Below are 13,744 nucleotides of genomic sequence, written 5' to 3' on the forward strand. Positions count from 1 at the left end.
ATCTAGACGTCGACGAGATAACATGAAATTAATGCACACCGTGGTGGAAAAATATATAAAGCAAAATATTACTTTTAAAAAAATAAATGAAAATTAACTTAAGTATATTATCAGCATAAAAATTTTGGTGTAGGGCGGTATCACAAACTGTCGTTTGTGAATGAAAAAGATGTTTTTTATATATATATTAACTAGCGAATGGTGGCACGTAGTCTCTACATACATAATTTTTATTTTGGTGTAATATATTTGACTGCATCTATAATTTTTTATCATATATATAATTTACTTGTTATTTCTCCGTGTAAATGTAAATATTTTGAGACTTTTTTTATTTTACTTATGGATACATAAAGTGTTACTTTTTATTGAAGGCGAAAAAGCTCTTGATAATTTTCAAATAATTAAAGAGAAATCTGAAAAATCAACTTATTATCAATATATCATTCTCGACTATATATATATATATGTAGAAAAAGAAAGTAAAATCATGGAGAACAATCATTTCAATTAATTCAAAAAGTTAGATAAAAATAAAGAAAGGATATAATATTGACAAAAGACTTTGGGAAAAATCCGTATTGATGGTTGAGAGAATCTAGAAACGATTTAAAAATCATCAACTAAATCAAATAAAGTAAAACTGATGATATATGGAATACAAAAACTTTCAAATGCAGGAGGAATTAATCAAATTTGATTTTTTTAGTTAATTAAACATATTTTCGACAAACCTATTTTTCTTGTACTAAAATCATAATATTCTGTGTTTGTTTAAAAAGTTTGTCGTCCATGCATTCTCATAAATAATTATTTATATTTTAAAATATATTATAAATAAGAATAAAATTTATAAACCAAAAAATTGGTGCAACGGTGTCATTAGCTATCGTTTGTGAGTGTTGAGGGCCTTTATTTTTTTATCCTAGCTGTTGTGGCACGTCGTTCCTACATGTATATAATAAATAATTTTTTACCCTTTAAAATATATTATAAATAAGAGTAAAACATATAAATCAGTACACTACATTAATAAAAAGAAAGAAAGAAAGAAAAATAATCATAATTTATCAATTAATATAAATTTTAAAAAGTTGAATTAGTTAGTTATTTTATCATGAAGGGCATTTTTTACTTCACAAATAATTGGTGAGACAGTGTCATTAACTGTCATTTGTGGGTATGGAGGGACTTTTCTTTTTATGTTAATAGAGAAGTATAGATATATATATAAATAGTATAAATATATAGATGAGTATAAAAATTTAAGTAGAGGTGGTTGAAAAATACATAAAAAAATATTTTTTATAATTTAAAAAGTTGATGTTGCGAATAATAATCGCTTTTTGTAAGTAAAAATGAATTTTTTTTTTATTAGTATAGACATAGATTAGCGAGAGTGGATGGCAACCTACAAGCATAATTTTGTTATCCAATAATGGCAGATTCAGCCATAATCAGTTATAGTAGCAAGTTTTAGTTGTTCATATTGGTCCAATTCAAAATAAAGTAAATAAAAAATTAAAGGTGATTAAGTGGAATATCCCAACTAATAATTCAAAGTAAAGATAGCCGATATAATTCCAGCATAGAATACTTTAAGCTGGCCTGTACAATTTGATACTTTTGTGTATGATCTGTCCTCACAAACTCCCACGACCGAATTATCTGTATTATATGTAAACTATGTTATATCATCGAAATAAATATATTTTTTTGCAATAATTAATACTATGGTAAAAATAATAGTAGAAAATACAGATTAATTATGGGCTCGGAATAATCATTAATAATATTTATTGTTTTTGTAAATAAGATCAAAATATTTATCATAGCATACAGATTGATCATCGATCCGAAAAAAATCTCAATCATGATATCGTTGTCAAAATGTGGGGTGTTATGTATTAGTTGTCCTTGTTTATGCAACACATTAAATAAGAAACAATATCTCATAGCTCAATAATAATAGCATTGACTTGTTTCTGTCCCAGTTCACAATCTGACAACAGCCTGATCACATTTTTTCCAATTTCATGGATTAATTTAAAAATACCCATTTTAAATAAAAAATAATAATAATAAGTATGTCGCCCCTAAACAATGACGTGGAAACTAATAATTTATTCTTGTTGAATCATTAGTTTTGTTAAGAAAAATATAAAAAAATCGAGAGTTGGTGAAGCATATATTTATAGGGCATATTAGTTTATAAATATATTTTTTTTAAAAATTAATCATTTTATCTCGAAAAGTTGAATAAAAGTATAATAAAAAATAATAGAATTAACTCGTCGTTAAATGGGCGTTAAAATTGTAAAAGCGTTTATAATTTTTCTAATAATGAAATGAGATTTACTTATGTTAAATTTTAGGGAATGAGACTCCAATTTACCCATTGATTTACTGGTTCCCGTTTGGTCTCGGAATGGACAGTTCTGACTTTGGAATCAGTCATTATATTGTTGAATTATTATTTTAAAACAATTGGTCAGTTCATCTTAAATAAGAAGCAAAGTATTAAAAGCGATGACTTTCAACAAACTCAAATAATGTGAGAAAAATATTCGAAAAAATAAAAGAAAATATGGTTTTTTTAATAATGGTTAATTAATATAATTAAATGAAAAAAATCACGATGAATACTAATTAATAATGAATGTTAATTATTATTTCTGCAAATAAAGTTAGAATATTAAACACAGCTAAAAATATGACAAATATTAATTAATTATCATTAAAAATTAAGTTCTCGAATTGATCTTGTTTGATTGTTGTAAATAGTATTAATTTGTTATGATTTTAAATACAATAATTTATAATGTGGATTTTATTACTTTTTTTTTAAATGATATAAAAATTCAAAAACAGAACAAGAATAATTTCATGAAATCTTCTCTTTCACCGCATATATATAATTAACTTTTTTAGGGTAAATTGCATAAAATTCCTCTATATTTTCAAAATTTAGCTAAAAAACTTCTATTTATAAAAGAATAGGCAAAAAAACCTTTTGTGTTTTTGAAAAGGTGGCATACGCTCTCCTTCCATTAGTTAAGCCCTAATGCCGTTAATTATTTATTAATTTTTTTATTATATCCTTCTTATAACAATTATTTGATCTTCAATTAGAGAGAATGAAAGGTCCAAATTTTAAGTAATTTAAAATATAATTTTTTTATTTATATATATTGATATATACTATACATACACAATATAATATATATATTTAAAATATATTTAAATGTGAAATAAATGGACAAAATGGACATTATACACTTAAAGTAATTCCAAAAAGGTCAAAAAATGAGGCTCACTCGCACAATAGGTGAGTATCACACACTCTCATTTAGCTTCTAACGGAGAGGGGGTCTTTTTGTAATATTTTATAAAATACAGGAGTTTTTTTTTCTATAACATAGAGTGTTTTTAGCTAAATTTTGAAAATATAGGGGGTATTATGCAATTTATCCTTTTTTTATATGAAAAAAGGAAGAAAAAAGATTGATTGAGATTAAAAGATGAGTAGACAATATTTCAGGGTTTATTTATTAAATTCTAGTCGTTATAGTATGTCGTTTCTACATGTATATAATAAATAACATTTCATACTTTAAAATATATTATAAATAAGAGAAATATATAAACAAGTACATTACATTAAAAAACATAATTTGTCAATTATGTAAATATTGAAAAATCAAATAAGTTAGTTTTTTTATCATGAAGGGGATTTTAACTTCACATAAAACTGGTGCGGCAGTATCATTAACCGTCGTTTGTGAGTATGGACGAACTTTTCTTTTTATATTATTATAAATTATAAATATACCGTATTAATAAGTTAGAGCACCATTTTGATGTCTCACTTTTTTTATCTACTAATTTTATGATATTTAATTAAATTAAATTATTTATTTATTAACTTCCCACCCTTCTAAACCCCCAATTGTCCAATTTTATCTAACTTCCACTAACTTTAACTTTTCATAACCTTTTTCATTATTTCGATATTCTTAATTTCTTCAACCATAATAAATTTTTAAAATAAAAATTAATATTTAAAATTTTTACATAATCATGTACACTCATTTGAGTGTATTACGCACATTAGTGTGTATATATGTGAAGAGGTATATCTTCACCATTTTAAGAGTAGTTTAATCCAAAAAAAAATTATTTGATTAAGAATAAGTCAGTAATCAATTAATCGAGAGTAAATATCAATTGACATCAGTCTTTTTGTTATTATCAGCAAATTCAGTTAATTTTGACTAATAAAAGGTTTATTTGTTAGATGAAAGCAAAATTTAAAAGTGCTAAATATAATTTTCTGAAGTACCAATAATTTATGTATAAATACATCAAATATTTATATATAAATATATATATATATATATATATATATATATATATATATACCGAGGATGCTGGATGAGTCCGCACATAATAAATTGCTTGCCCATATAGAGGTGTACAGTATTTATATATTGGGCAGCTTGATTTGCGTAGATGCCCTTAGAAATTGTTTTATATGGAGGGTCACTACAACTATATATAATACTTGAGTACGTGAAGTACACGTATTGAATACGGATAAAAATATTCAGAAAATGTACGCAGATATCGAAAACGACAGAAGGAGCATCAGATACATTTTATATACGGTTGGGTACTTTTGTTTTTTTTTTTCTAACCGGAGGCCAAATTCTTTTAAATAAAATAATTATGTGAGATTTATTCTGCACTTTTTGTGTGTAATTCTTTTAATTCTCATCTTCCAATACTATTTTTCTATTCTCTATTTCCAGTTAAAAACACCACTAAATATATATATATATATAAGTTATGCGACTACAAATTAATTTAAAAAATTTATATATATATGTAAATGATATTATCACTATAAAAAACAGTGTAATAATAATGGATTTTTCTTATAGAACTTATTTGTCGCTATTATCAATGGATTTTCTGACTACTTTCCGGCGGATAACACCTACTATTTTAATTTTGTTGCCAAATTCATCGAAAAATTATTACCAAAATTTAGCAATGGGAAATCAGTCGGAAACCGATTAGAAAATTTGGCGTGAATTTGGAGGGAGAGATGTCCATTGGAATCCGTTGCAAAAGATTTGACAAAATGCAATCGTCCAAATTTTCCAACACAAATTTTCGATGGAAAAATGTTCACTACAAAAAGTTGTCCTTTTACTGATGGAAGTTGCCATGGTTTTTTGTTGTTAATTTATATTTACGACGGAAAGTAAATCGTCGGCTTAGGTACAGTCGAAAAAAAAATTAATGCAAGAAAACAACCTGTTGCAAGACTTGTGACAGCAGTCGACAGCTTTGATATTTTCCGTCGCAAGATATGCTAATTGGACGGAATATGTTATTGGTGTTGGTGAGATAGATTTTGCAACAAATTCCTGATGGTTATTTTTGTAATGTATAAGAACACTCTAGAACAGGCTTTGAAATGGAAGTCACGTCCCAACATATGACAGAAATTGAGACAGAGTTTGCAACGGGCGTTCGGCGAATTGAATCTAAGTATTATCAAAATTGAAATGATTTTTGTGATGTCTTGTGTTGCAAATATCCGGAAAGGCTTGCGATATCGCAAACCTAACCCACATTTATAGCATAGTCCCCCGTCGAACAAAGAAGTGTGATTCCTTGAAACTCAAGTTGGTGGTTGCTGCAGATTGACCTCCTCAAAATAGAAGGCGATCGCAAGAATCCCCAAGAGTTATGCTTTTGAGAAGTCCTTGAATGGCTAAGTCTTCTAATGAGGATAGGCTCCAAATTCCCAGAGGGTTGTTGAGCTGTGTGGAATAATCCACCTACATCCATATCATGGATCACTTGGTGACTTTTACCTTGTTTTTGCTATAAAATTATAGTCATAACGAAATCTAAATTTTTATTTGCTAAGAATTTTGTTCGAAGCGAAGCATTGCATTTTCCAGTAGCAAAACGACTTTTGCCACGACCTTCGACCTTTCGCCACCAAATTTGTCCTATATAATAAATCTTGTTTTCCTATAATGAGGCATTATTAACCAAGATTAACTTTCACAGAGCATACACTAGAAAAGAACAACAAATTGCAAAGTATTTCTTTCAATTCCTCATCTGATGTCCCGACTTACTACAATGCTAGCACTTAAAATCACAATTTATGTCTTTAATTCCCATGACACTATAATAAGAATTGATGATTCTCTGCACTATAAATCACTATTGTTTAAAAATTTTGGTAAATTAATATTGTATAATACGATCAAACAAAATTGATGCAGAAACCTTTAACTTTGAGCCTCATTAATCAACGTTCGCTATGATTTTACTTATCTAGAAAATATTTGTCACACTTTTTAGTTGTATTAAATATTTTAACCTCACTTATAAAAATAACGGTTAAGAACCGTTCCACAGTCGTAATTAATTAATTATAATGAAAAACTATATTTCTTCTTGGTCTTATATTGCGATGAATTGTGAACTCCATAATTAATTATACCATGTGCATTCTAATTTACCTCAAATACGTGCTAGCGTCAACTCAAAAGTTTAATTTGCAGAAATTGACCCCACTATCTTAGGGTGAATATATAGTATTTACCCCTTAATATTGCAAATGAACAAATTATTCCTATAAAAAAAATAGCAATTTATACCCCTCTATATTTTTTTAAAATGAAGCAATTTACCTCCCTGTTTAAGAATGTAAATTGCTTCATTCTAAAAAATATAGGGAAGTAAATTATTATATAAAAAATACATAGAGGTGCTCTTTTTTTTTCCGCTTAAAGGAGTAATTTACTCATTTATAATATTACAAGGGATTGTTTGCATTTTTCCCCATTATCTTAACTCAACACTACAGTGACCTTTAGTAATAAGAAAACAGTGGAAGGAAAATGTAACAATTACGTATACACTAGAAGAATTATAACATTTAATTATGGTTAATTGTCATGATTAATATAGTTGTAGCAAATAGTTATTATCCACAACCACACAATGGTTGTTGGCCTGATTTTCTCGAAAGTCGCTAAAAGCCATGATAAATGTTTTGATAATGACTCTGAATCGTGGTAAATAATTTTTTCATGATGAAAAAATTAGTTTTTTGCATCAATTGTGTTTAACCATAATTGACATTATTACCATGATTTTAGCCATAACCATTAATATTATAGCCAATAGTAATTCGTTTTCTAGTGATAGATGGAAGCAACTTCAACTTATGGTGAAAATGGCTAAGTGCGTTCTTGGAAGGAAGACGATTGGAGAAAGAAGAAATACAATAGACTGGATGGTACAACTTAACTTCCCTAGCAATTGCCTTTATGAAAAGTCTATTGCAGCCGGTTTCTCATTCATCAGCAATTTGCACAATCGTTTTCCCGATGTTATCACCACGAAAGAGGCCTACGAACGCGCAAGGCACACTCTCCACACCGTGCGAGATGTCACAAAGTGCCTGCATTTTGCTGGAGCGGAGGAGGTCAGTCATGGTCGAGATAAATTCTGCGTAGCATTTGAGGTAATCAGCAGCCAGAAATCCCTGAATGGTGATCCTCTTGTACACCACGTCCAGCATCTCCAGCGCTGCTCTCTTTTGGTTGCCGGTGTACTCAGAGATGGCGCCACACACCGCCACCCTACCGAACGAGTTCATGTTAGACACCGCTGCTTCCAGCATCTCTCCTCCCACATTATCAAAGTATATGTCGATGCCCTGGGGGAAGTACCTGTCGTAATTAACATGTTATATAGTTGTTATAATTGACAGTCTAGTGCAAGAATTATCAGGGATGAATTTAGCCATTGTAGTTCAGGCTGAAGCTGATTTTAGTGTCCGTCCTCTGGGTACATTATTCATGACGGTCGAACACTATTTGGAAACTATGGACAAGCACTTACAACAAATGTGCAGATGCTGGCGAGGAAGGGGCATGACTTGAATGCTACATAGTTGGAGACAAAGAAGTTAAATGGTGGTTCTAAAGGAAATCAAATCCTTTCCATAAGCGCCAACGAGATATATTTAAATTATCTTGTGATTATTAGATTAACCCTACATTGTACTCATAATTAGCGGTAGGTAAGGGCGTACCTAGAATTGATTTTTCACCCCCAAGCATTTATTGTAAACACATTATAAATACCCCTAATTTCGTTGTGAGAAGGGACTTTTGGAAGAAGAAGAAGTAATTGAAGAGAAAGTTATTAATTTCTAGTTTGTGCAAGAGTTTAACGTGCTTAGATATCTCAAGCTTCAATTTTTTGGGAAATTCAAGCTCAGGTTGTGATTAGTGTACAATTAAGAAAAAGTGACCAATAACATAGCAAGTGTATCACACTTACTTTGTGATTGATTTGATTCAATCAAACTTAGAAAAAATCAAAGTGGAAAAGATTGGCTAAAACCTTTTCAGAGCTGACTTTAGATTGCTCTCATTCTTGTAGTTGAATGCATCATCAAAACCAAGTTTTTCCTTCAGCAAATCAACCTACATGTATATGACACAAATGCAGCATGAAATTAATTAAAGGGGTGTAATTATTAAACTTCTAAGAATATAAACAATTTCATGTGTTAAACTCATAATTTAATAATAGGCCATATACATTAAGGTGCTAATAGTGGTAATTCAAAAAATTTAACTGGAAAACAAAGTAATATGGCCTCACCTAATGCATTCTATTTATAAATTTTGGAAAAAACACAATTTACCCTCTTGTTAGATGAGAAATAATTAAAAAAAAAAAATGTGCAAAAGCAATAGCATATTACCTCCTGTGTCGTGAAAAGTGATGCAAATTATTCTCCAATCTAAACCATTGATGGGAGAGTAATTTACTTCATTTTTAAAAACACACAGGAGTAATTTGCTAATTCTTTTTTCGTAAGGGATCTTTTGCTCATTTCAAATATCACATATAGAGTAAAAAGAAGAGGGAGCAAAATGGCGGGGACAAGAAGAAATGGAATACCTTATTTTGGGTACCAGCACAGCCAACGACATGGCAACCAAAAAGCTTAGCGTATTGTCCAACTAAACTTCCTACAGATCCAGACGCTGCAGATACAAAAACACTTTCTCCCTTTTTTGGCTTGCATATTTCAAAGAACCCTCCATACGCTGAAAGTCCACTAAATCCTGCATTCGTTGTATCTCTTTCTTATACTATAATGCAGCATGCATCAATGAACTAATATATACAGCATATGATAACTAATTCATGGTCGCTTTTAAGGTTCAAATATAGCTATTGATACTATATTCAAAGGCTATTTTTATCTTTTGTTCTTCTAGAGTTGTAAAATAGTTGTATAACTTTTGGATATTTTACGATTTTAATTTTTTTGGTGTCGAATTTTGCAAAAGTCGTCGGAATAAATTGTGAGTCCCTAGCGATTTTGATATTTTTATCCTTTATCTTTCTAAGACTGCAAAAGAGTGTTGGAATTTTTTGATATTTCATAATTTTGGTATTTTTGGTGCCAAATTTTGTAAAAATTGTCGGAATAAATAATGTGTCACGTCACTTTTTTCTATAAAAAAAAAATTATTCATATTGCCAATCAGAACAAAAGTCCAATTTAAATGAACCACGTGAAGCGCGCATGATTTATTCCAATTAATTTTGCAAAACCCGGCTCTTGAAGGATAAAAAATGGCAAAATGGCAAAAAATTACAAAACTCTTTTGTAATCCTACAAATATAAAAGGCGCAAAATTCTTTTTTAATCCCATTAAAAAAAAAGGGTCATTTTTGCTTTTGGTACCACAATTATGGCGAGTGTCACTTTCGATACTATAAAATACAAAAACAAGCTTTTTTGGTCCCAAGTTAACAGCATGGGCCATGTGCCTCGCACGTGACTGTTTACGGCTGTTAACTCCTATTGACGCACATGACTTTGACTAATTTTGGCTTCAAATGCCTTATTTAAAGGCAATTAAGATAAAAAAATGTGTTCTTTTTTGGTACCATTAAAAGAAAAAAATATATTTTGACCAACTTTGACCACATACTATAAGATTTTTTTTATTATTTTACAAAAATAAAAATATTATGAAAATTTTATTTTAATATATATAATAAATAGTCTAAAATTATAATTATTTTTATTTCAGATAATTTCCAGGATTGATTTTACTATTTTTGAAATTAAATTATTATGTGGTCTAAAAATATATTAATATTTGAGCACAAACTATAAAAAGTAAATTTTATTTTTTGAATAAAAGTATTAGATAATTTTTTTTATTAAATAATAAATTAGTTTTTAAATTATAGTTATTTACATTCGAGATAAATTATAGAAATAAAATTAAAATTTATTTCTTACTTTTTTCGGTCAAAGTTTATTAAAATATTTTTAGAATAAATAATAATTTAATTTTAATAATAATTAGAATATGCTAGAATTTATCTAAATAAATATAAGGGTAAAATACACTTTGTCTCCCTAAAGTATTCGTCATGTGACATTTATCCCCCTAAATAAATATGAAGTAAAAAATATTTTTCAACTGATAACTGATTAATTCAAATTTTTAAATTTTATATTAACTGATAATTTAGTTTTTTCATTATTTAGTTATTTCCTTTTTTTTTCTTAATGTAATGTATTTATATATATTTTTCTCTTATTTATAAAATATTTTAAAGTTTGAAAGATTATTTATTATATGCACACAGAGATGGCGTGCTACGATGGCTAATATACTAGATTATAATTTATTAGGCCGAATATTGAATTGGTAAATAGAAAAGTGGGTTAAATACAACTTACCTCCTGTGTTAATGGAAAAGTGCAAAAAAGCCCTGTAAAATAAAATGCAATTTACCCCCTTGTGATTTAAAAAATAATTCAATTTATCTCCATTCGGAGGGGGTAAATATTATCATTTTTTATTGTCACGAAAGGATAAATTGCACTTTATTTTTTTATAAGAACTTTTTTGCACTTCCGTTAATATAAGGGTAAATTGTATTTAACCCTAGAAAAATTGGAAAAAGTGTATGGAATGGGAAGCTGACCAAGAGCCCCGACATAGGCAGGCAAAGGCAAGCCCATGGGATCCAGCTTGTTCAATAACCTGCCTTCTTCTATGATACTGTACTCTCCCCAGGTCAGCAACCCAACTACCAGCTCATCCTTCGCCAACTCCGCCCGCCCCGACGCCACCACCCGTCCTACGCCGTACGCATCAATTCCCTGTCAAAACATGAGCATTATAACATGTTAGTATTTGTTTTGCATATATATAATCATCGTTGTTAATATAACATATATTCCACAAAGTGTTATTTTTAATTTAATATAAATGAACAAAATATGAGCTTTAATAAAGTAAAAATATTATAAAAAGTTATGCGCGCAGGTATTGGGTGCCACCGTATCTAGTAATTAATGAAAGAGAACCAGAAATTTTACGTACGTGTCCGGGAGTGACGGCGGTGGCGAAACTTATGGCTGCCTGAGAGGAGCAGTAGCTCTTCATACGATTGAGCTGGTAAGGATCGACGGACACGTACAGGTTCTTAACAAGCACCTCTTTGCTTCTCACACACGAACTAATCGTTTCAGTCTTGATCTCGAAGTCGGACTCATCTGGTGATCCATTTATGTGATGCTTGATGCATACAAACTTGTTCTTCACCTCCTCCATTGCTTCACTGTTTTTGGAAAGAACTGCTTGCTAGTATTGGGTTTCTCTTGCTATGTAAGTGTTTACATGCAACGCAGGCACATTTTAATGATCAGGCAGATGCGGTTCTCAGCCATAAATACATACAGAAATGTCTGGATCAAGTTTGATCGAACCAAACCAATCATAAAGTCAGATTCGGGTTAGAATTTCTCATACATTAATAGAATACATATGTTATTTCAGGACTACTACTAATTGTATAAACAATTCTATATCGTTGAACCCAATAAGGATGACGGTGAGCACTAGAAAACCTTCGGAGAAGACAAAAGGGAATAACGAAGAGAGGAGAGAAATTGGATGCTTTAGGGAGTTGGTGGAGGCTATGAAAGAACGAAAAGAAAATAATAACACATATGACGTCAATGTAGTTCCTTGGTTTGTTTCCTTTTTGTAGTGGCCAAAAGGAAGAGAAAATAACAGATAACTATCTAATACTGTCGGCACGGGAATATCAGTTGCTTTTGGAGTTTTACTTGGGGTAGTGCCGTGCACACCAACAAAGTTGTAGGATGATAGGTGGATTATTATATAGGGAGTGTTTGTAAAAAAAATTATTAGAGAAGTGATTTTTAGAAAAGGTTGGAAGTGATAGCAGAATTAAAAGTGGGTAGTGTTTGTTAAAAAAAATAAAAAATAGATAAAAATTAAATTGAGTAGTGTTTGGAGAAAAATCACTTTGAAACCAGCTTGATTGTTTAAAGACTATTTTGTCCACATATGTTAAAGATATATTCTCGCTACAAAAAATGAGGGATTTTGGGGGAGGGGGGTTTAGGCACGGTGTTTTTGGTTTTTGGCACGGTCATAAATTAAAAAAAATCATTTTGAATTGGATTCTGGAACGGTTTACGTTCTTTTGTTATAGACGGCGTTACAAAAATTTAGGAACGACTGGTGAAGGACCGTTCCAATTGGAATGGATATTGTATCACACTGATGATGACCGTTCCTATTTTTTGAAACCGAATATAAGAAGATATATTTTTCATTGGAACACATTGAATAAATTTTGAAACGGTTATGTATTTTAATTCCGGTTATATTGGAACAATAATAGCAATACTTATGCCTGATCTTTGGAACGATATGTATTTGTCCTAGTGATGTATTTAAGAGTGGTAATTGAAATTGTATTGTGATCTAAATTTGAAATTCTATTAGGCATGACCTTTTTTTTTTGTTTGGAGCAGTCTTTTGCAATTGTTCTAGAAATCTTTTCTGGAACACAATGTGGTGCTTGAATTAGTTTACGTTGCAATACATTTAGAAATGGTCAAGCCTATTTAGAAACACGTATTTAGAATTATTTTCGAAATGGTTTTAGGAACGGTGTCTTTTTTTAAATTTATAACATTTTCTTTACAATTGCTAAAATCATTCTAATTTTTTTATTTTATAATAAAATTTATGCTGATAATTTAAATTATATATTTAAAAATCTTAATAAATAATTTAATTGATATAGTAAATTTTAAAAAATAATATAATTTATATATTTTTAATAAATTTAATTTAATAAAAAAAATTATGAATTTAATTAATTGAACAAATATGAAATAATGGAATGTAATAAACATTATGAGACATGAATAATTTATGAAAAAATATTATATTGATATGAAATATTATCCAATTACAATATAAAAAATAAATAAAACCTAATCTAAACCCTCCTCGTCAGCGTCGTTCATATCGTCATCGTTTGGCCCGGGGGGTTTGTCGGAAGTTGTGCTGGGGCACTAGTGGAGGCGGTTTGCTGTGATGGTTCCGCAGCCGAGGTGCTGATCCGTATTTCCCTCATCATGGCCATCATGTCAATCATCATCTTCTCCAGCCGGCCGATGCATTCCTCCGTAGTTGGGCTTGGTTGTGGCAGTGTCGATGCAGGTGGCGACGGTGATGTGTAGGTCCGGTGAAGACATGGGCCTCAAAACCAATATCGAATACACGACCTTTATTCTTGTCCCCGACTACAGCCAGCTACAGCTGCTGCT

The 13,744-nt window shown here is 29.9% G+C and overlaps 1 protein-coding gene across 1 annotated transcript; it reads right to left on the reverse strand.

The window, feature by feature from the left end:
* Window positions 1-7,239: 7,239 nt before the first annotated feature.
* LOC105173501 (2-alkenal reductase (NADP(+)-dependent)) lies at window positions 7,240-12,082 on the reverse strand. Its single transcript, XM_011095260.3, has 5 exons — window positions 11,475-12,082; window positions 11,074-11,251; window positions 9,016-9,182; window positions 8,449-8,531; window positions 7,240-7,769 (listed from the first exon to the last, which is right to left on the reverse strand). Exons 1-5 carry the CDS (start codon window positions 11,703-11,705, stop codon window positions 7,391-7,393), a joined length of 1,038 nt encoding a protein of 345 aa, XP_011093562.1. The 5' UTR covers window positions 11,706-12,082; the 3' UTR covers window positions 7,240-7,390.
* Window positions 12,083-13,744: the final 1,662 nt, after the last annotated feature.

Source organism: Sesamum indicum, linkage group LG11, assembly GCF_026168435.1.
Source record: "Sesamum indicum cultivar Baizhima isolate 11 linkage group LG11, ASM2616843v1, whole genome shotgun sequence".
Taxonomy (NCBI): Eukaryota; Viridiplantae; Streptophyta; class Magnoliopsida; order Lamiales; family Pedaliaceae; genus Sesamum; species Sesamum indicum.